General features: G+C 36.1%; 1 protein-coding gene across 1 annotated transcript; it reads right to left on the minus strand.

Moving 5' to 3' along the window:
• Positions 1 to 5,381: 5,381 nt before the first annotated feature.
• On the minus strand, positions 5,382 to 23,308 carry LOC113113613 (coagulation factor VIII-like). The gene is made up of 25 exons (XM_026279918.1): positions 23,117 to 23,308; positions 21,698 to 21,795; positions 21,486 to 21,608; positions 20,754 to 20,966; positions 20,493 to 20,666; positions 19,380 to 19,604; positions 18,982 to 19,228; positions 18,728 to 18,908; positions 18,300 to 18,387; positions 17,691 to 17,908; positions 16,545 to 16,695; positions 16,188 to 16,397; positions 14,433 to 15,510; positions 13,560 to 13,725; positions 12,811 to 13,053; positions 11,823 to 12,051; positions 11,112 to 11,294; positions 10,876 to 10,992; positions 10,700 to 10,771; positions 10,327 to 10,412; positions 9,598 to 9,759; positions 8,909 to 9,053; positions 7,401 to 7,549; positions 6,640 to 6,822; positions 5,382 to 6,151 (listed from the first exon to the last, which is right to left on the minus strand). The coding sequence occupies exons 1-25, from the start codon at positions 23,263 to 23,265 to the stop codon at positions 5,996 to 5,998; spliced, it is 5,046 nt and encodes a 1,681-aa protein (XP_026135703.1). The 5' UTR covers positions 23,266 to 23,308; the 3' UTR covers positions 5,382 to 5,995.
• Between the last annotated feature and the right edge of the window lie 573 nt (positions 23,309 to 23,881).

The raw sequence follows: 23,881 nt of genomic DNA on the forward strand, positions 1-23,881 counted from the left end.
ACACTCTAAACTACATCTCCACCAGGCTTCTCAATTATATCGTTTACAGTTGTCAACACAACAAAAACTGTACTTACATTTAAGTACACTTTTCATATATAGTATATATGCATACACACAGAGTTGACCTCTAGGGGTCGGTGGAAGGGTCAAGCACTTTGACCTCTTGTGTCTGGAGAGTGTCCGTCCCACCTGGTGCTTACATATACTATAGTGACACATGCTGGTAAGCCTGATAACAGGCGATAGGGCTTCAATTATATCTCATATATCCCATAATTATAGTCATATCTCAATCTAGACTACCATAACAGTTCAGTAAAGTCAGTCGTGAAAGCGTCTCTTCTCTTTTTATCTTATTCAACTGTTTTCACTTCACACAACTGTAGAACTTGTTTTCTGGACCTCAATCTTCATCCTCATCCTCCTCATCGTCATGAAATATTAGCAGTTTTAACGAATTATTGAAGCTGAGCTGCTAGAAATGTGTAATTCTGTGTTTATGTGAAAAGTATTTTTTTTTCTCCTGTAATAAATGTCATTTTTTTTGTTTGTTTTCTATTCAGCCAACAATAAACATATTACACACCAGCTGTCACTCCAGATTTTCTTTTTGTCCATATTTGCTCTCAGTTTGGTGATGATTGATGACTGTTAACATGTTGAATGAAATTTTGTTAGAAATCAGGCCCCTCGGTGCAAACAAAACGTACAAAAAAGTCTACTGTCTACTAAAACCTTACATGTACTTCCAGTACTTGCAGAAGGACTTGTGTATTATTCATATAGTTCTATTCTTGAACAGTTTTTTCCACTTTTTTATCCTATAATCTAGTTACATAACTGTACACGTCACCTAAATATGTGCTTCACGAGGCCTACCTCAGACTCCGGACCAGCTAAAAAAGGGGAAATTAAAATGATTAATGCAATCAGCAGTTAAAACAGGAAAATGTCTGTGGTGGAAATCTGTAATGTTATATACTTTATGATTAAAATGATCTTAGGGATCAGCACTACAGATATATAGCAATGACTGACTGTTCAGATTGTGATGTCCTGGCTGCCATCTGATCTATTTTTGCAGGGCACTATGACCTAAAAACAAAGGTGAGTATTGACATAACTTTTAATGACATACTGAGATTAATAAATATGCCTTCCATTAATGTGTTGTTTGTTAGGACAGGACAATATTTGGCTGAGATATGACTATTTTAAAATTTGAGGGTGCAAAAAAATAAAAATAAAATTTGTTTTAAGCATTTAAAGTTGTCCAAATGAAGTTCTTAGCAATGCATATTATTAATCACAAATATATTTAATATATTAATGCATTTACAGTAGGAAATTTACAAAATATCTTCATGGAACATGATCTTTACTTAATATCCTAATTATTTTTGCATTAAAGAAAAATCATTAATTTGGCCCATGCAATCTATCGTTGGCTATTACTAAAAATATACCCGTGCTTCTTATGACAGGTTTTGTGCTCCAGGGTCAAAAATAAGCTTAAAATCAGTTTGAGCTGAAATAAGATTAAAATGAAATGAAGTTACACAGTTGCAGACAGGTTTGTCTTGATTGGCTGTGAGGGCCGGGGGCGCGATGGTGTAATAACACAACTGAACCTCCAGAGGGCGCGCACTGTCTAAATTCAAGTGTGAGCTTCGGACACGGTTATACAATCAATGGTTTAGCCCCTGATTAAAATCAAATAACATATCCAGATATGGGAGCTGAACAAGCAGAGTGACCGTAGCTTGATATTTTAAAAAAAATTAATTTTATGAAGTAAGCACATAGCACAGGTTGTAACAGACAATTCTCTTTTTCATCATAACATCTTTCAGTACTAATACAATTCGTTGACGCCCGTCTTTACCTTCGGACGATTTGTCGCCCCAGTGTTTGGGATTTTACACGACGTCGGAACTGAATGTTTCATAAATAATACAACTTTTGCTTCGGGCCGGTAAGCAACTATATGAACCTTACAAAAACACTCGACCGTGTCTTCCAAAAAATAAAAATAAATAAATAAAATAAAAAAAACCTTTGGGGTTTCAATTTAAATTCGATTGTATTGCAGTTATTATAAGCCTATTCCAGAATGACGAAACTCTTCCATCAGTCACACACACGGAAACTCCTGTGTTATGTGTTGTGCTGACAGAGTAATGATGTAATGATGTAATTCCGAGCACATAGAGTCAGTATTATGATGAAGCCTATATATGATGCTGAGTGGCTTTCCACATGAAGAGAAAACCGCATTACTCTGACTCTACACTGAAAATCACTTTTACAGCCCTCTGTGTCACCATGAAAGCGTGAGTTGCACGTTTCACTTTTTTAACAGTTTGTCACCTTATCACTAATTTAAGTATAATTAAGTTTTCTAATGTAATATCTACACACACACATATTGTGTTTCCATGTTTTAAAGGGAAATTCCATCAGCGTAATGGTTTTAAACTGTACAAACTGTATTTTCTATCGCCCTTCACCTAAACCTGCCCCTCACAGCAAACTGTCTGCACTTTTAGATTCTAAAAAAACTTCATTCTGTTTGATTTATAAGCTTGTTTCCTCACAAGGACCTAAAAAATGTCCCCACAAGGACAACATTTACTGATATATTATTATCCTCGTAACCCACCAGGTGTAGCCTACACACACACACACACACCACCAAACGGAAATACCAAAAGACAGTCATTACAGAAACACAAGAGATGAAATTACATGCCAGTACGGTTTATGATATTATTTCCAGATCTGCTTTATGAGGCTAGCGAATTCCTTGTAAATATTAAGCAAACACAACTTGATCAAGTGGACATAGTAGGCCTGTATGGCAGTGCATCCTTCTTAGTTTTGTTTAAACTTAAGAGCTGGGCAGCCATTTTTAACTTAAATTAACGAGGTTTTCCTAAATAAAACATGAAGGAAAATGTACAGCTAATTTACTTTCATATAGGCTTGAAGATTATTTGTAGTGCAGCATAATGACTGAAATGATTGCAGTCTCTTAAAGTGGAACATCCTTTAAAGCGGAAGAGCCTCCCGTAATTTAAAACACAGTTGGCTCGCTAGGAAAAAATGAGAGGATTGCAGTTGTAAAGAGATTAAGAGCGTAAAACATCAAATCTCCATCTGCCTTATTAAATGTGTTACTCAGAGCGTCTGGGCCCCCGGATTCAACCGATTTAGTCACTGTTGACTACTGAAACAGATCCAAAACCCATTTTTATATGCTTATGTTAGAGTATGATGGTAGGAAAAAGTAGTAACAGCGTTATTTAATCCAATACTGAGGGCAGTTTTACTCACAGTTAAATAATTGAGTCATGTTTCTTCTGTTCCAGTGATGCTGGTGAGGCATGAAGAATGACATGCTGAGTCACGCTGTCTAAGAATGAGCTCAACATGGGCCCTGCTACAGGATCAATGAGAGTCGAGCAGATGCTGTCATCTCCACAGAAAAGGTAGGCTTAAAGCTGCAGTAGGTAACTTTTGTAAAAAAAAATATATTTTTTACATATTTGTTAAACCTGTCATTATGTCCTGACAGTAGAATATGAGACAGATAATCTGTGAAAAAATCAAGCTCCTCTGGCTCCTCCCAGTGGTCCTATTGCCATTTGCAGAAAGTCATCCGCTCCCGATAAGAAAGAACCAATCAGAGCTGCGGTCCGTAACTTTGTTTGTGTTCAAAATGTAGAAAAATTTATATAAAAAGCGAGTACCCCATGATTCCATTTTCTAAACCGTGTTTTTAGCTTGTCCTGAATCACTAGGGTGCACCTATAATAAGTGTTTATATTGGGACTATTTTAGATTGCTTCGGGGGTACCGCGGCAGAGTAACCCAGTACCTTTATGATTCTTCATAGACATAAACAGAGAGAAGATGTTCTTCCGCAAGACGCAAGCAGTTCTGTTTATTAACCGCTAGAGCGTCAAAAGTTACCAACTGCAGCTTTAAAGGGATAGTTCACCTAAAGATTAACATTTTCTCAATTAATGTCGTTCCAAACCCCTAAGACCTTCATTCATCTTTGAAAACACAAGTTAACTAAGAAATTAACTTTCTGACCCTGCATAAACATCAATGTTAACTACCACATTCAAGGCCCAGAAAGGTAGGAAGGACATCATTCAAATAGTCCATGTGACCTCAGTGGTTTTATGAAGCTATGGCAATACTTTTGGTGCAAAGAAGGCAAAAATAATGATTTTATTCAACAATTTCTTCTCTTCCATATCAGTTGATGTGCATTCACATCCACGACATACCACGACATAGATATGCATTTTAAAAAGGAATATTTTATATTTTAAGTTTACAGAAAAGTCTAAAAATATAGACAAACATATAATTTAATATCATTAAATAGATACTAATTTGTATTATACTATATTTTATTAATTCATTATTATTATTATTATTATTATTATTATTATTATTATGAGTGAGAAACACATCCAATCAACTAGAATAATTCTATGCGATAACAAGAGACTATAATATAATATAATATAACCAGCATTTAAAATTTTTTTTTTTAATATATAGGCCAATTGAAAAATAAATAAATATATAGATACTTTTAAACTCAGAGATAACCTAGCTTTACAAATGGTTGATTTGAACTTTTCGAACAAAATAAAAAGCATCACTATGATGTTATGTAATATAAACAATAAAGAAACAATAAAATAAACTAAATTCATATTTCATATTTGAACATAAAAAATGGTTGACATAGCATGTACATGAGAGATCTGTTCAGCATGATGCAGTAATGTTTTGTAATGACCTAATGAAAGAAATGAAAGTTAGTGAAGTCGCGTCCAGTCGTGTGTTTGTTCCTCAGCAGCAGTGTTTGTCTTTGATGAGATAACAGGTGAGACAATAGGTCACCAACTTCTTTCAGAGCCAGGCCTTCATTGTCCCTCCAAGCTAAACACATCCCCAGAGCACTTCCTGTCAAACAGGAACTGATAGTACGCTCCATTTTTATCTCGGCCAGAACATGGAAATGTTATCGTATTCCTGTGGACCTCTTCATTCCACCCATCGCCTGAAAGTCTGTTTGCTTCTCTGTTCATTGTCTTTCCGCGTGCACATTTCATTAATTGGCATCACCAGTAATTTCACATTTTATACAGACTTTGTGTGTGCGTGTGCATAAATGTGTTTTGATGAAGAAGCCGATATTATAGTCATAAATAAGAAGAAGAATTCTGTACTCCAGGTATTGAAAACAGATTTACTGATTTTTACTGGCAATACACCAAAAGGGAAGAAAACAGTCTGTGAAAGAATAATATTTGTCCAAGAAACACAAAGCACAAAGACGCTGGGGAAATCAAGGCATTTTCATATTCTTTTTATTTCCACAATTAAACTTTAAATATTTGAAAAAGAAAAACATTAAAATAATAATCTCCCTCCTGTTTCACAGTGCAAAACACAAAAGTACAGAACATGGCAGATTCAGTAGTTATTACAGACCAGAATATACAAACATCTAATAACCAAACAATCTTCTGTGAGTTTTGATACGCAAAGGGTACATTTATTAGAAAAATAGATACTGGTAGTTTATTTCCTATAACAATAATAATTATAATGTCTCAAAAGCAGACAGTAAAATGAGCAGCGTACAGATCAGAACACTTATAACACACAACCAACCAGATTCAAAACGCACAAATCATCATATCACATGACAAAAGCCTGTTCTAGAGATAAACCTATGTAGTGCTTATGTGGGCTCTGTTCAAAGCCAAAGTGGGCTGCCTAGCTAGACAGCATTTTTAGGCGTCATAGTTAGTCTCCCAGCTGACAAGTGCACAAAACCCCTCGAAAACCTCTCGATCTAGCAGATCAGTCACATACTACGATGCAAACGTATAGTTTGGAACAGAGCCGTTATCAAAAACTGTGTCTTTCAACCACAATGGATGGATCTCACTTTCTCTCAAAGGGTTTGTTGAGTGTCACAGCCCAAAAACTCCAGCCGCAGGGCAATATCGTTGACCCAGCCTTTCGGGTGAATCCGTATAAAGCGAGCAAACAGGGGAGGATCAAACACGTTCAGCGCCTCTTCATCATGATCACTGTTTCCTTCGAAGATCTACATCAAGATGAAAAAGAAACAAAACACCATAGGCATGAATAAGTGACTCTCATCAAACACATTAAGAACATGTTCAGGTCATATTTCACCCCAAAATCAACAGAAAGACATAAAGAATCATATTGATTATTATTTAATTCGTATGATCACATGAAACCTATCTAAGGGCTATCACTTGTTTTGTTTTTTTGTTGGCTAATGTATTTAAGCAGTCAATAATAATTGGCAGTTCATTTGGTCTCCAGCCAATCCTGCACTCATTTTCTTATTTTACATGTACATAAAAATGCACATACATTTAAATTTTATGGGGAAATGTACACCATTAAGAAAATAATGCTATAATGCAAAAAGAAAAATAATAATACTTAATTAAACCTTTACTTCCTTTATGGAAAAATTAGGTTTTGTTATTTTTGAGCGAAATACAACTCGAAATTACTACTCTGTTTGGTATCATTCAATACACACAAAAACAGCAGTACCTTTTCACGGTCTGTGCCCTGCTCCTTCACACTGGACCATTTGTGACCGTCATTGCTAATAGAGACGGTAAATTCAGTGACTACCATTGGTTTCAGGACAGATCGGGCCCCCTGTGTGACCACCCCGGTCACTCTCTTCACAGAGAGAAAGTCCACCTGTATCCACTCATGAGGGTTATTAGTCTGCAGAACCAGAGAAGAAGAAAGGGGTGACAGAAAGAGACAAAATATAATATGATCAGTTTAACAAAACAAACACCCACGTGCACAATGAATGTCGATAAATCTACCAACAAATGGATAATAGTTCTAACAGCGTCCTCATGACTTATCATTTCTAAGCATATTGTGTTTTTTTTTAAAGACACTTCACTTTGAACTGATTTCTGCAGGTGTAAACTGAAAGTTATTATGCAGGACAGAATTCCACGAGGAAAGGAGCTGCGCTCTAAATCACTCGAATAAACTCGTAAATCCACCTGACTGACAGCGCTTGGCTCTCTGTGCAGCTCAAAGAGGAAGTAGAAAGAGCGATAACTTAAAAACCGCAGAGAGATGGAGACAATGGAGGGATCACCTCACTTTCACACAGTCAGACAGGATAGAGGAAACACTCACAATGGGCTTATAAAACAGACACAGTGTAGAAAGAAAATTCACTTTCGCTCTCTCTAAGATCAACACAGTGATTGAATAGAAAGACAGACAGATAGATAGACAGATAGATAGATAAGTAGATGGATGGATGGGTGGACAGATACCTTGGGTCTCCATGCATTTGCTCGCCCCTCCTGGTGGAGTCTGGCGAGTTCGGGACCCCAGGACAGTAACCAGTTGTTTAAGGACGAGGAGGCACTGATGCTGCTGTTGGGAATCAACCTGCGCTCCATTCCCAGCGGCATAGAGCAACCTGACAAACACACAAGCAAACATGCGTTCATTTGTTTGAAGCGCTGATCTTACTGCCATTCTTATTTTAATTTTCATTAAAGCTTTTTTTCCTCAAAGTCTGACTCAAATATAGTCTGATGTACTATGACGACATACGTATATCTAAATGTACTTTAGCCAGTACTAAATAATGTATAAATGCAGTTCAGTTTTGTTCGTTTTAGTACATCAAGTTGAAATAAATCAAAATGGTAAATACTGCCTTCCCAAATATTACGATAGATAAAATAAGTTTGATAAAATATTTAATAACCATTCTCACTATTAACTAGTGGCTTAGTAGTTTGACTATAATTCACTAGTTCACGCTTACATATAATTAGCTGAGGGATGGTATGCGTATTTGGCGTGCTGTCCGGGGAATGGCTCCGAGCTCGGGAATTGCCCGAAGCTAGAGTACCCCCCCTTCCCCGTATATTGTAAAGTGAACTTGAAGTGGGGAGATGGGGTGGAGGAGGGATGCTGATAAACCGTCAATGGATAGAGGTAAGTCAGCGATATTTATACTGTGGGATTGATTACTTGATTGTGGTCCACCTGTGATGATTAGGCTAAGTATCTGACGCGCTCCTCCCGAATCTTCATAGATAATTACATTTAACATATTGGCTGTTAATTAGTACTAAAAATCACATATTCTGTATGAGTCTATTCTACATCCCTAATCCTAAACTTAACAACTACCTTAACTATTAATAAGCAGAAAATTAGGAGTTTATTAAGACAAACGTCGAAGTTTGTGGTTTGTTAATAGCTGGAATTGGACGTTATACTACAGTGTGACCAAATAAATTATTTGTAAGTTTTATATTTCAAATGACAAAAATGTTTTTCTTATGGTTTTAGTTTTAGTTAACTATAACCCTGGTCTTTTTCTTTTGGAGAAGCGTATCTAAATGTGCAGCTCTCTCTATCAAAATAAACTTTTTGACTCCAACTTTTCTCAGAAAATGAAGCTTTGGAGATTGCCATTGGTGCCTGAATGAGAAAGGTGTTGAAAATTAAGAGTAAACCAGGAATGCTGTAGTTAGAAAGCTTTGAAACTTGAATGAAAGTAGAAAGCTGATCTTTCTGATGCTACAGCAGGATGACAGACGCTCATGAACTAACAAAAATATCCAGAGCTTTAAGATTTACATTTTTAATTCGCCGATACTGATAAAAAATGGCATACACAGACAAAGCAGAAATGTGACAGTCTTGTCGTTTGAATATAGTGTTGATGCAGTGTACAGGTTTTCTTTTCTTTAGCGTCTTTATCTCTTCCTTCAGTTTTTAGTTAGAAAGTGCTGTAATCAATCAGTGTGTGTTAACTCACTGTTAAGGTCACATCCCAGCAGCTCAATCCTCAGCGTGGGCTGCTTCTGAAAGGTCACTGGGTGAATTCGTATGTAGCGACCCACAATAGGTGGAGAAAACAAGTTCTCCTTTATTCTGGAACCGTCCATGTTTCCATTGAAGGTCTGATAAGATTAAAAATGTAACAAGAAAACAGATGTGAATAATACGGAAACAGAATGTAAAAGATACAAAAATAGTCACATTTGAAATCAGGATAGCACTTTTTTAGAAATCGAAGCAAATCACTTTCACTGGAAACATCATTTGTAGGAGCATAATTTGTAGGAATTATTAATAAAACATAATAAGAATTATTTTTTTATAGAATGTATTTAGCAGAAAAAATGTAATTCACAACACACAATTTCTGTAAAAAAGAAAGAAAAATATATATATATATATTTGTAAAATAAAATCAATTAGAGGTGCTTTTGATTATTAATATTTAATGAAACCATTAAAAGTAAATCAAGAAACTGTAAAAATAAATAAATAATAATAATACTGAATGGGGGGGGGGTTGACATTTATCATAATTTTTAATAAAATAGAGGTAAAAAAGGTGAGGGTGGAGATGGTCATTATGCTAACACTAAATAACAGTGAAAGAAACATTATAAGAGAACTTCTGGGAGTAAAAATGCTAATGCAGATGTTTGTACTGACGTAAGATGACTTGGTACTGTTTCCTCGGTAGGTAGTCCAGTTCTCCTGGTCGATGCTGTAACTGACGGTGTACAGGATGGTGAAATACTCGCTCAGACCCATCGAGGTCTTTGCACCCTGAGTCTGAATGCCATGAAGAAGCATGGGCCTCAGCAGATCCACCTAACACAACACACAAACAGAATAGATATGGAAAGTTGTCTCATTCTGTTATATAACAGTGAATTTGTGCTTGTTTACTAAAACAGTTTAAAACAATGGGATAGTAAGTTGTGCATTGCTAAAAAAATCCGCTTCAAAAAAAATTTAATTACTTTTCAGTGTTAAGATTTTATAAATGCCTAGAACTTTTCCAGGAAACCCACTATCATATGTACCCTGCTAAAAATAGTGAATTGTTTTATATCCTGCATCCTACTATTACACTATTGAAGCAATGATTAAATAAAATCTATCGCACAAACCTATTTATAGTATTTAAAAGTATTTCCCACTTTGTCTTGCAGACAATGAAAATATTATTTGTCATGACTTGCTGACTGTGGAGCAAAGTGTCACTTTTGTACGTGACACATTGTGAGATATGGGCCGCAAATAAATTATAAAGTATTATTTTTAAATTTAAATGTAAGCCATCAAGGTCCATGACCGAGTAAACATTTAGCACAGTTCCTTAAAAATGAGCCAAAGGAAAGCATGTTACATCTGCAAACAAAAGATTTCTTTTACCTGGAGCCAGGAGTCTGTGCCGCTGCCCATCCAGGCATTAATAGAGCCAGATAACTCAAGTCTGGCTAAACTTGGCTTCCAGTCACCTGGAAGAGAAATGGGATTTCAACAGTTCAATCAATGTGAAAATATTTTATTAAAAACACTAGCTAATCTATAGCTAAAGTAGTGCTATGGATTTTCTATGGGATTTGCACCCGTTTTATTATTGCATTATTTTTTATTCTTTATTTTGCTATTGCAAATCAGTATATTAGAATGATTATGTGACAGTGAAGCCTGGAGTAATGATGAAAATAAAAACTAATTCAACATAATAACAAAAACTATAATAGTATATCAATGACACTGCTAAAATATCCCTGTCTCTTACCAGAGTGGCCAGAGGCTGTTATTTGTTTATTGTCAATCCATCTCGACTGCATTCCCAATGGCTGAATGCACCCTTTAAAACAAAATCCGTCAATTTGAGGACTATAAGTAACTCAAAACATGACTACAGGATGCCAAGAAAGGTCTTCCCATAGAGGATATAGTTAAAGCTCTTACGTGGGTTGTAGACCAGCAACTTAGCCCTCATGCCTGCCATCTGATGTTCTCCTATAGTGCACTCTACTAACCAGGTGCCTGTGATGGTTGGCCTCAACTCCACCGTCCCAAAAACCCCTGCCAAATGAGACAGAATTGTCATTATACACTGTATATACTATATATATATATATATATAAACCTAAAAGACAAGTAGGGTGTTGGGTAAAAGATTTATGTATTTGTTTGTAGTTTACCGGGATAGAGATTGAAAACTCCCATACGGTGTTCCTGATCTTTTCTGACTCCGAACGGCAGCCCGTGGAAGTGTACGGCGTGAAACTCGCCTTGACTCCCAACGTTGAGGAGGTGCCAGCGAGCCGTCCGGTACTGTTCCACTATCAGGCCAGGAAGCGTCTCTGACACATAGCCATTAATAGCTACAAGCATCAAGAAATACAACACAATAATTATGGCTATTAATACATTTCCTAATATGCCAAGGTCATAGGTTCAGTTCCCAGGTATTGTGCAAAAAAAAAAATATATATTATATATATATGTCTCGAATGCATTGTACGTTGTTTTGGATAAAATCAGAAAACAAATGCATAAATCTAAATATAGATAGATGTGTTGCCCTGAGTCAATGAAATTCCAAACTTTTTGTTTGTATTTGGAAAAACTGTGTGTTTGGAACATTGGCAGTAAGCTAAATTAGTTCAGCATGTTACATTATATGTCCTGTTTCTTGTACTAAGGAAAAGTAATAGAAAAGTGTTTGTGTTGGTGTAATTTAACCACCAAATTACGTAAGTATCACAATAACAAGCACAAACACTCATGTCTGTTTGGTGTTATTAGCATTGTCATAGAAACATTTGTCTTTTTTGAGACAAAGAAAGAGATCTGACTGGTTGTCTCGTAAGAGATGAATGCAATGTTAATCATAAATTATAAAAATGTACCCGCAAACTTGTTGCTCATCTCGAACCATGGGTCATTTTCTTTGGCCTGGCAGGGAGGGGTGCAAAACCTCTTGGTGTTGTAGTCAAGGTACCAGCTCTTTCTTTCATCAAAAGTGGTGAAGAGAAGGAAGAAATCTGTCACTTCGGGCTGAAGCAAGACGTGTGGACGAAGGGTACCAGGACGACAGATGAGCACCGGACCGATCAGACCAGAGTTTATGTCCTTCTCCTGTTGAATGCAGGAGGAATACAGAAGTTATTTATATGTTTGGCAGACGCTTTTATCCGAAGTGACTATCCGAAGTGACTGAATTTTTAGTTGAGCGTCATTTGATCAGGCTTTTATGGTTCATATGTAGTGAGAATATGGAGTTCTCTCTCTTTTCCTGTAGCTCAATTGGTAGTACACTGCACTATCAAGTGCAAGGTTGTGGGTTCGATTCCCCGGGAACACATGATATGTAAAAATTGATAACCTGAATGCACTGTAAGTCGCTTTGGATAAAAGCGTCTGCTAAATGCATAAATTTTTAATTTATACTCTCATATTGATTTTTCAAAAAAATGATGCATGGATAATCAAGTAAGCCTAGTAAGGGTCCATCTTCAAAAACTTTGAAAAACACATTTATACTTACGTTTACTTTATAAAAATCTGATTTCACAGCAAACATGAACCATATGTTTTTACACACACACACACACACACACACACACATATATATATATATATATATATATATATATATATATATATAAGAAAAGCCTTTTACTTGCTAAAAAAGTATAAACTATCAATCAGATGACAAAGTACATGAAGGAGATTGTGTGCAACAGGTTTTTCAGTAAAGTTTTGATCATTTAGAGGCCTTAGAAATATGAATATCAAATATGATGCAGGAGGCTTTATAGGATTGAAGACAACATGAAAACGTCAAAATTTTGTGCTTCAACCTTATTTTGATTAATGTGTTGCATATTGATTTACCATGTTGACGTTGGAGTAGTAGGCTCCAGCCTTGCAATCAAACTCTGATGCTGAGGGACCTTGTCGTCTGGAGACTCTCCAGTTGTAAACCCTCTCCTGCCCTGGAGGAACGGGATCACCTGGTACTCCCTCGGCCTTGGTGCCTTCTGGGCCCGTTCCAGGGCTAAAACTCCCCTGCATCTTATCGTACACCCCATGCAAGTGGAAAGAGTACGGTCTGGATGCCAGGTTCTTGAAAACCACCTTGTGGGAAAAGAAATGCAAGAAATTAGCTTGTGCAATGACAAAAGTGTTGTCACAATTATACCTTCAGCAGATGCTTTTATACAAAGCAACTTACAATAGAGCCGCATAAGCAATTTGTCACGGAGCCAGCCAATAATATTCGTAGTATGCAATGCCACATTTATTCAAATGTTAGATTAGGAAGTAAGCTAGAGTAGGAGGTTTGGAGGTTAAATTTCAAGGACAGTTTTCTCTTGTCGGTGATGTAGCACCGTATGAAACACAGCTCATACAGAAGTCACTTTACAAAACCGCTTTCTTTTGGTCTGTGCAACAAATTAGGTTGAACCAGCTTGAACCGGTTGCAATCTGTGTGGAAAAATCTTTGAATTTCTACTGAAACGACTGGATTTCTTCAATGAAAATTCATCCAAATAACAGCAAATGTGACTGCACCAAAGAATACAATATTCAGTTAACTTAAAAGGCTCCTTTTAATAGCGCCTATTAATGAAGAAACTTACAGTTAGAACATCATTGATTTCTGCCTTCAGCACAGGACCCATAATGCCGAGGTGCTCGTCCAGTTCTCCTCGTTTGATTGGATTCTTGAAATCTCTGTCCTGGTAGGCTCTGAAAACCACTTTTTTATAGGCTGGGAAATATTTTCTCATTCCCATCCGCACTTCTCTGTGAACACATGAAATATTTAGTGCAAGGACAATTAACCAAGCCTTTGAGGCTGGTTTTAGGCTTAATTTTTTATTTTTAATCTTAATTTGCTGTCGAAAATATAACTATTTACAAACATCTAAATAGATTTGATCCAATCGAACACCACCAAAATTGAGATTTTATAAAATGTTTAACATTCATATATATAATTTCATATTATATTTGTGTGATTAGAAATATTTGAGAATTTTTTGCTAAATGTGTTGATGACATTTCTATAAAAAAAAGCATTCGAAGGCATTTTTGCTCTTCAAGATAAAACTATCTAACTATATACAACTAAACAAAAAAGATCTGATTCAGTCCGACAACACCAAGAATTTGATTTTATACAATATCTTATATTCTCTTGGAGCTAGCATCCTTGCTATTGCATGTTCACCAACTGGATTCTATTTCCAATTTTAAAACTCAGATTAAAACATATTTTTTTAGAATCAATTGTTTAATTTATAAGTTTGTGTTTACTATTTGTGTTGTGTTTATGCTATTTGTATTTCAGTGATTTTGCTGTAAGGTGTCCTTGAGTGAATTGAAAGGCACTTATAAATGAAAGGTATAATACTTAGTAATATTTACAATTTGAAACATTATGAATTCTTTAGAATTATCCACGAAAATTACCAAAATACGTTTGTGTCTCATCAGAATGTTTTTTTTACCTTGGTTTGATGAGTTGAGCTGGTTTATTGATCCCATAATCCCACATGATCTCCTCTGCTGCGATATAGTAACTTCTGAACCTTGATTCTGTGGATCTTATGCCGAAATTATCTTCAACATGATGCTCCGATCCAATAACACTTCCTTCATCGCCATAATCATCATAGTCACTTGCCAGGGATCTCCTCCCATAGGTCTGGTTATCTGATGAATTTAACTCTGGCTCCAAAACCGATTCCAAACCTGGTTGGAGCTTCTTTGGATCTTTGTGCTCATAGCCGTGAAGATTCAAATTTTCCTCCAGCTTGTCCTGCTTTAGATCAGAACTTCCAGAGTCTTTCAGAACGTCATTGTTGCTCTGGACTGTGGAATCCACTTTGTTTGTTTTGTCTTTGCTGGCGCTCCTCAGCTCCACATTCCTCACTTTCTCTGATCTATCTTCCGTAGAGTCATTTTGAAGTTGGTTATTCAATTGGTTTTTATCTTTAAAAAGTAATTTTCGGAATAGGTCATTTGTTGGATGGGTTTTATTCAGCTGTATGTTTGCATTGTTCATGTTTTGGTGTCCTCCTGTAAATGGCTTGTTTTCTTCTTTATTTGATATGACCGTTGGATCAATCACGTTTGACCTACTTCTGTAAGGCTCAGATTCATGGTGGGACCTTTTTTGACGTTCCAATGAATTTCTGCTCATCTCCCCGTCCAGTTGATCCAAAATATCTTGTGGAATACCGCCCTGTGATAACGCATCCAGATCTTTTTCCCAATTCACGGGAACATATCTTATCTCACACACATGAGTTCTGTTTTGTCTCTCAGTGTCTGAGCTCATGTTTTCTCGTCCAATCGCAGAGTCTGTCACAGTTCTGTTTCGGCACACGCGAACAGCGATAGTGCGGTTCTTTTCCTTTGTGCCTCGTGGAATCGGGAAATTCTGTTCAATGAATTCATTAAATTCTTCATCGTAGTCTTCGTTGTCCACCAGAGGTAGGACTCTTTCACAGTTAACAACCGTGTAGCGAACACTCATGCCTCGTTGTTTCAGAGACGGGTCAAATGCGCTCACCTCCCATTCACCTACAAAGTTCAAATATCAAACTTATGAAAATGGTATCAAAACAGGTTCCTGGTTTAATTATGAACGATTCTTTTATTCGTCTTCATAATCTTTCATTGATGACTTGATCCGCCCCAAACGGCATTTTTTTCCATATATACAATATATATTGTTTCAGTGCAGCTTTACATTAATGAACAGGAAAAATAACTTAATATGGCAGAATTAATCAATTTACGAAAAGTTACGCAGCTCTACAGAAGGTTATACTGTCAATAGTTATATAATAGTATTTTTACGTTAATTAGTTTTATACTTTTACGCTTTATTAATTTTGATGTTTTTTTAAATACACTACTTACTACTTTTAAATAATTCTACATTTTTAAATGTCTTTTGAAGTCTATTCCCACTTACACTGCATTTATTTGATTATGAATACTGTAAAGATATTAACATTGTAAAATATTATAGAAATTTCACAAAACTATTATGTTAGCTTTTATATTATAGGAAATAACATAACATTTTGCAAATAACTCAAACAAATGTTATTATATTTTATTTTATTATTTTAGGTCATGCTAATTTAGTTTTTAACGGTTTTAATTTTGGATGTTTTTAATGATAATAACCCTTCATCGAACCGTCTTATTTTTCAAAGCATCCGCTCCAGCCAATCTCTTGATACTCTTACCTAGCATCTCCACTTCAGTGGTGACTGTGTCTCCAGTCATTGGGAAGAGTGTGAGGACAGTGCCATATGTTTTATCCCTCTCAAATGTGTTTCCTGTGAAGTAGACTGACAGGAAGTTGTTTTGCATGCCAATGCTTGCCACATGCCACAGTATGACATCGCCAACACACATCCTGAATTGTAGGTTGTTGAACATGAACCCGTTAACAGCTGAAACACAGAGAGAAACTCAAAATATCTGCAATTTAACTCATGGAAAATGGAGATCAATCCAGTTTTTAAGTAATACAAATACACAAAGCAATCTCACGTTATTCAATAATTTACATCCAGAGACTAAAAAAAAACAACACCCACTGTGCATGACATTTGAACTGTAGAAATCTGGATCATTGCGGTCAATCTTAGTTGGGTCTTCACTATTTTTTTTCAGGTTCTCCTCAAAGTACCAGCTTCTGTTTTCATCAAACACGGTGAACAAGAGCTTCTTCTCTTTATCTGAAGTTAACTGTGAAAACATATCATTAATCATTTCCATCCATCTGATAAATCAACATACTGTAGGCTCAATGCAAAGGAGTGCCTCTACCTACATTTTAAATAAATCTACATGCATGCAATTTACGATTTACTCCTGAAATGTATACTATAGGCAATAAAACACCAACAAGTTTTATTATTTTTCATACAAATTATGATTAAGGGCAGATTATTTAGTAATAAAGGCTTATTTTCACACAGTTCCTTGCACAGTACTATGTTATAACACTTTTATCATATTGGTTAATTTGTAAACTAATAAATTTTCTTGTTTACATCACATAGCCAGCTCACTATGTTTGGCTTTGTCTGCAATGGTAAACTTGCTTGGTAGAGCACCTGGTACACTTGTGATGCGAAGTGCTCAAGTACGAGTCCCGTGAAACACGAGTCACGGCAAATAAACTCAAAGACTTAAAGGTGCTGTATGTAAGATTTTGGCTCTACTAAAGCATAAAATTCCAAAAGCAACATGCTAAGTTAACATACTTGTTTATCTGTAAAACAATGCTATGTTCTCCTTTGAAAATGTGCGTTCTGGGTTAGAATGCCGGTCTCTGTTTCGGTTTTTGAAACCTGCCCACTCGTTTATCCAAATGTATTTTGGCACTCCAGGTTGCCAGTTGGCAGATCTGGTCAATCTGGCAACCTGTGTGTACATAAGGACTGAGGAGGAGGGGCTAGGTGAAATAAATCCTCTAAAATATTTTGAATTTGGACTGCAATACCTAGTTTAACCACTCTGTGTCAATCCTACATACAACACCTTTAAAGAAGCAAGCTGAAATGACATGGTTTATTCAGCAAATGTTTTTTCCTCACTTCTGCATTGAACATTTGAATTTAGCACCATTTACTGGACATTACACTTTCTAAGTTTAATTGTTTTTGCAGAAATGTTGCTACAGGCACATGTTTTCAGTCAGTCTGGGTGGAGATAAACAGATCTGAGTCCCATCTCACCACTCTGCCTCTTTTGTCCAGAGATTGGGATTTGCAGATGATAAGGGGTCCCACCAGCCCAGATGCCAAGTCCCGAATGGGATCCACCATACTCTGGTATAAGCGCGTGAGGCATCGTGGGTCAGCTTCTGTAGGTCCATCTTCAGCTGTCAGTTTCCAGAGGTACATCATTATCTCACCTGGGGGAACGGCCAAAGAACGAAGGTCCACCTGTTTGTCTTCAACCCACAAAGAAAGAAAAATCTGTTAAATTCATTAAAAGTTAACTTGTGTCCAGCTGACTAGAATAACTTGATACCAGGGTTATTAGCATTAACTAAAACTAAAATCATTAAAAAATGATTATTAAAATAAAACAAATGAATGAAATATATCAACGTAAACTTCTATTTAAGCTAACTCCGAAGGCAGCATTTCTAATTTTTGTTTTGTGTACCATGAAGTACTAAAATAACTACAATTTAAATAAAAAATTATATTGAAACTATATAGAAAAAAAACGGACACAAATACATGTATGCATTTAGCAAATAATTTTAAAGATTGTGTGTGTGTGTGTTTGTGTATAAAATGTTTCCCTTATGTTCAATGAAATGCAATGACTCATACCTTTGTTTGTGTTCTTCAACGGCTGAACACTGGTCAGGCCATTTGGATAAATGTTGAATGGTCGACTGGCCATATTTTTAAAAACAATCTGATAAGACATACAAAATAGTGAATTTTAGAAAATGTAAATATTATATATATAATAAAAATCAAATTTAATTGTCTCAGTTTAACACTTTAAAGTCTCCATGAAATGAAAAATGCTATCTATTTATTTCCTAAATGTGTTTTATTGATCTTGACCTATTGACTCATCAATTCATCCAAGCAAGTTTCATATTACATTTTTCATACAAGTCATATGAACTAATTTTATGATACATTTACATTTAAAAGCTTCTGAACCAATTGATTGCACTGGAAAAGATCGACCAGTCATTTTCTGTGAAATAAAGAAATGCCTGTCCCTTTAAATCCACATCCTCTACCTGAAATTTGTCTCCCACTTCCCCTCTGAGCTCTGGGCCCATCAGCATTTTTCCGGTGGTTTTCTTCTTAGTGAAGGTCTTGTCTGTGTACTCCACGAAAGCCACTTTCTTATAAACACCACCCAAACGCTGAGGACCTTTTCTGAACCACTCAGATCCTGCTCCTGACGACGATGAAGTCCTGAAGCATGAAAATCAACATTATTTTCAGTCGGCTTGACATCAGTCATCTCAGGGCATACTCAAAGTCTTACCGATCGCCGCTCTGAGACGAATAGTCCCAGTCCATCTCCTCTGCAGCGATGTAATGAACCCAAACTTTAGGTCTTCCCTTGGCGCTTGATCGAAGCACTGATACAGGGCCTCCTTGCTTGTACACAATGGAGAATATGTTGTCTTCATCCTCCTCATCATCATTATGTATGACGTTTCGTTTGTCTGGGATCGGGGCTACCGCAGGTTCAGGACAGTTGTCAACAGTGAAGAATGCATTCATACCAGCTAGAGAAGAGAGTTAAATCTAACATCAGCGATTTATAGGCTTATTTTAGCTTTTTGTGCATTATCACCACGATTATTGAACTTTTGAAGCCTCTTCCAGCAGAAACTTTGGTTTAAGAGTTTCATGTATGAGTTCATGTATGAGTCTTACCTGTCTGATGAGAGTGGATCTTACAAGAGATCAGAAACTTTCCGGTAGCAGATGGCTTCATGAGGGCTGTGGTGAAGGTCATGGGCGTTATCGCCACAGTTACCCAATTATGGTCGAACACCTTAAGTGTGTGTCCTTCAAACTGGATGCTGTGGATCTCTGGGGTCGAGCCAAGACCAATAAGATGCCAGGACACCACTGGACTCTTCAGGCACACGGTTAGACCTGAAGAAACAGAAATTACAGAATATGTTTGAGTATTACACCTGTAAAGAACATGTCAACCCCAAAATCACAAAAAGGAAATGAAGGGCCAGATTTACTATAAGCTTGCGTCAACGCAAACCCTCATTTGGCGTTAAAAACTACTGTCAGGATTTACTAAAGAGACGCCATGGGAAATGAATGCCCCAAAAAAAGCATGTCTTAAAGCAGGTGGTTATTTGCGCTGGTCATTATGGAAATGAGATGTTGCGTCTGTGAACTCTAATGTGAGCATTGTTGATAAATTACATGCAAAATGCTTTTATGGAGTTGTGCTAATTGCTCTGTTTAGTAAATCTGTTAAAAAAATTAGAATGTACCAAAATGAAAAAAAAAGAAGTGTGACTATTGGTCAAAATTTTGTAATATTTAAGCCTTACTGCTTTATATACAGTAAAAAAAAAAAAAGTAATATTTTAGAATGATTTCTGAAGGGTCATGTGACAACTGAAGACTGGAGAAATTAGCTGAAAATTCAGCTTTGCATCAAAAGAATAAATTACATTTTAAAATATATTCAAATAAAAAAAACAGCTATTTTAAATTGCAATAATATTTCACAATATTAATATTTAACAATATTACTGTATAAACAGAGCCTTGGTGAGCATGAGAAACTTCTTTCAAAATCATTAAAACAATGTTTAAATAAAAAATTGGTTGTGTACATTTATATTTAGCATGAAAATGAACATTTTAGTACCTTTTAATATACTTTTAACATTAATATATGACATTATTTTCACTCGAATCAAAACCTAAATTCTACTTTATAATGTACAGTATTAAAGTGAAAAATCTCATTCTTAACACAGCAATGATAACCATGTGTGCTGAGGCTGATCGCACCTGGTAATGTTGAGTTGATGTATCCATTGATGGTGTGGTACTGGGTTGGACTGGATGTTTTCTTCACTTTGTCTGCTCGGCCAACTTCCCGGTACCAACTTTGACTCTCGTCGAAGACAGCAAAAAGCAAGATGAACTCGGGAACCTTCCGCTGTCTCTCCTCGGTCAGAGCCTCTGAGAGAGGTCAAATGTTAAAAGACATGTCAAATATACAGTGCACTCGTTTCAGTACAAATCCCAACAGAGAAGCAACAATCACACCTGTTTTACAGATCAGAAGAGTCCCGACGAGTCCGCTGTTGAAGTCTCGGACGATGTCCACCTGTGATGAGTAGATGTAGGTGAGACAGTCTGGATCTGATGTGGTTGGCCCGGAGTTGGGAGAAATGTCCCACACGTACTTGTAGTAACCACCAGGAGGCACTGCATCGTCCGCTCGCTCCTGAACAGAACTGGAGTCCTCGTACCCCGCGCCTGCCATCGAAAAGCAGAAGGATGTTGAGGTTTATCTTTACACATTATGGGTTTTCAAACCCATCAGGATATTGCTGTATCTCTCAAAATAGTGCTTTTTATGATGGGTAAGCCCGAAATTACTATATGCGGGAAATCACATGTATTTTATGTTCTCTGGAATTTATTAGTATCTCCGGTGTTACATAACACATTACAGAATTCCAAAACAAGCCTATAATGATGCTGCAATTTCAGTCTAGAAACATTTTGTCTTATGCTGTAAAAGTTGGACAGTCTGGGGTTAAATTGTTTACATTTCAGAAGGGGTTTTTCGCAGCAGTGTGATTCCCCAAAACGTTACACTGAGTAATTCTTAAAAGAACCACTTTTAGAACGTTTAGAACTTTGTGATATTATAAAGAACCTTTGGTGCAATGGAAAGATTCCTTGGATATTAAATGTTCTTCATGGAACCATCAATGCCTGTAAACCTTTATTTTTATATATTGAATGCAAATTATTTTAGATTTACTGTACCTTCCGATTGTTTCCAGTACTGAATGCCGATTGGAGAAATACTGTAAGATTGTGATGCAAAGTTTTTGAAGTGCACCACAACCCTGTCGTTCACCACTGTTCTGATAGTCGGGCCTTGAATACCTGAAACAGATCATTTAATATTCTATTTATTCATTTCTAAACTTCATGTTTTTTTCCTAAGAAGCTGAGATTTCAACACCTATACTGACCAGCCCATGGAGGTTTTGACTTCGGTGTTGTAAAAGTAGCATCAGTGTATTCTGTATATACAGCCTTGATGTATTTCTGGACACCAGATGCTAATTTCCTGTTAGGAATAATTTTGCTGTCACTAGACATATTTGCAAAACAGTGCAATGCAACATAATACAACACAACTTCCACTAGAGTTTGCATATCATTGCTTAATATTGAAAAAAAAAAAAATAGTTCACACACAAATGTATTCATACTCAGCCCATTCACAATATAGACAAGTTTATTTCTTAATCAGAACAGATTTGGAGAAACGTAGCATTGCATCAGTTGCTCAACAATGGATCCTCTGCAGTGAATGGGTGCCGTCAGAATGAGAGTCCAAACAGATGATAAAAACAACAATAATCCACATTTGTGGATTGTTGTGATGTATTTGTGAGTTATTGTGACTCTTTGCATTAATTTATAACATTTTGGAAGTGGTGATTTGAAGTTAAAAACATCAAACGCACAGCTTTTGACTTCACAGGACATTAATTGATCGGCTAGTCGGATGTAATACTTCCATATTATTTGGATGTTTTTATCAGCTGTTTGGACTCCCATTCTGATGGCACCCATTCACTTTAGAGTATCCATTGTTGTGGTAATGATACATTTCTCCACATCTGAAGAATAAACAAACTACTCTAGATCTTAAATGGCCTGAGGGTGAGAAAATGTTCAGCAAATTTTCATTTTGGGTGAACTATTCCTTTAATAATTATACCCGACAATGTATTTCAAAATTTTTGTACCAACTTAGAACATTTTGTCTTATAAAGGATTATAATGGTTGCAAGAAGTATGCATATTCAGCAAATGATCTGCTGTGGTTTCACACTAATGTGAGCTGTTATTACGCTCTGTTCTTAAAACACCAAATCAAAGCATGTTTGTTCTGACCACATATTCACTATTCATAAACTGAAAATCACTACACTATATTATTTATAAATAAGTAACAGGCAGGCTTCTGTTCACAAAAAAATCAATCAAATTATGAATGACATTGACTGTGTCTAAGTGCAAACTATGCTCAAATTTGTTATGCTCTGTTTAACTATACAACTTGGAAGCATAATTGAAATTTGGACAGCCCTAAAAGCTTTTTGTCTTTAAGGGTCGCTGGACTGAGTCCATGCCAACTAATGAAAAGATCAAACACTTTCTCAAAGCTGTTTTCTTTCAATAATTACTAACTGATGACATTATGCTTGATGGTCAGATTCCCATTTACTCTGATAAAACACTTACTGTTTGAACACAGTGGTGTTTTGAGAACACTAGCAACATTTGTATAATAAAAGACATAAAAAGTGTATATAATAAATCTTTATGGGTAGCAATAATTGAAAAGCATGTGTGTGCATAATAATAAATGTGCCCACCTCTGGTTTGCAGTAGGATCTGTTGTGTCTGTAAACACATATTCCCACTTAGTTTCCACTGCTGCGATGAAGAACTCCAGAGTCTTCGCCAGGACACAGGAAGACTTCAGACACACCGTGAGGGAGAGGAGGAACACCACAACCTTCATCACTGGAGCACAAGGCAAACACGCTGCCTGAATGAGATGCTGAGATGCTGTTGGGACATATTTAACTGCACAGGAAAAGTGTTTAGGGAGGAGCCAGAGAGAGAGGGGGGGGCGTTCATGGTAATCATGAATTATGATGAATGTTTGAGTCATAGAAAGAATGAGGTAAGAAAGATTGCACTCTTTTGCAAATTTCAACTGTATTTTTAGTTCTTTTTTCCTGAAAAACAGATGTTTTGGGCAATAGTAATAGTGATGCTTGTCATAAGCACTACTAACAGTCTTAATCATTTACACTTAACCTTTAATTAATTACATTAGCACAGCAAATAAAGTACCATTTAAAGCAGAGTTCTTTTAACTTTTCTTAACAAGAAACAAAATGGGATATATATATATATATATATATATATATATATATATATATATATATATACTTTTTCCCCCTACAAAGCTTCACTTAGAAATTGTGAATATATATATATATATATATATATATATATATATATATATATATATATATATATATGTATGTATGTATGTATGTATGTATGTATGTAAGAGCTATTTCTTAAAGAACCCATGCAGATTGTTTAATTAATAAATGATTGTTACT

The sequence above is a fragment of the Carassius auratus genome, chromosome 14 (assembly GCF_003368295.1).
Source record: "Carassius auratus strain Wakin chromosome 14, ASM336829v1, whole genome shotgun sequence".
NCBI classification, from domain to species: Eukaryota; Metazoa; Chordata; class Actinopteri; order Cypriniformes; family Cyprinidae; genus Carassius; species Carassius auratus.

What these genes read in the sequence shown, in the direction of transcription:
- LOC113113613 (XM_026279918.1), bottom strand. Translation starts at nt 23,265, where the DNA reads ATGAAGGTTGTGGTGTTCCTCCTCTCCCTCACGGTGTGTCTGAAGTCT. An exon ending in GATCCACTCTCATCAGACAG is followed by an intron (nt 19,229 to 19,379) that starts GTAAGACTCATA and finishes TCTCTTCTCTAG; the next exon opens with CTGGTATGAATGCATTCTTC. An exon ending in TCGTCTCAGAGCGGCGATCG is followed by an intron (nt 18,909 to 18,981) that starts GTAAGACTTTGA and finishes TTCATGCTTCAG; the next exon opens with GACTTCATCGTCGTCAGGAG.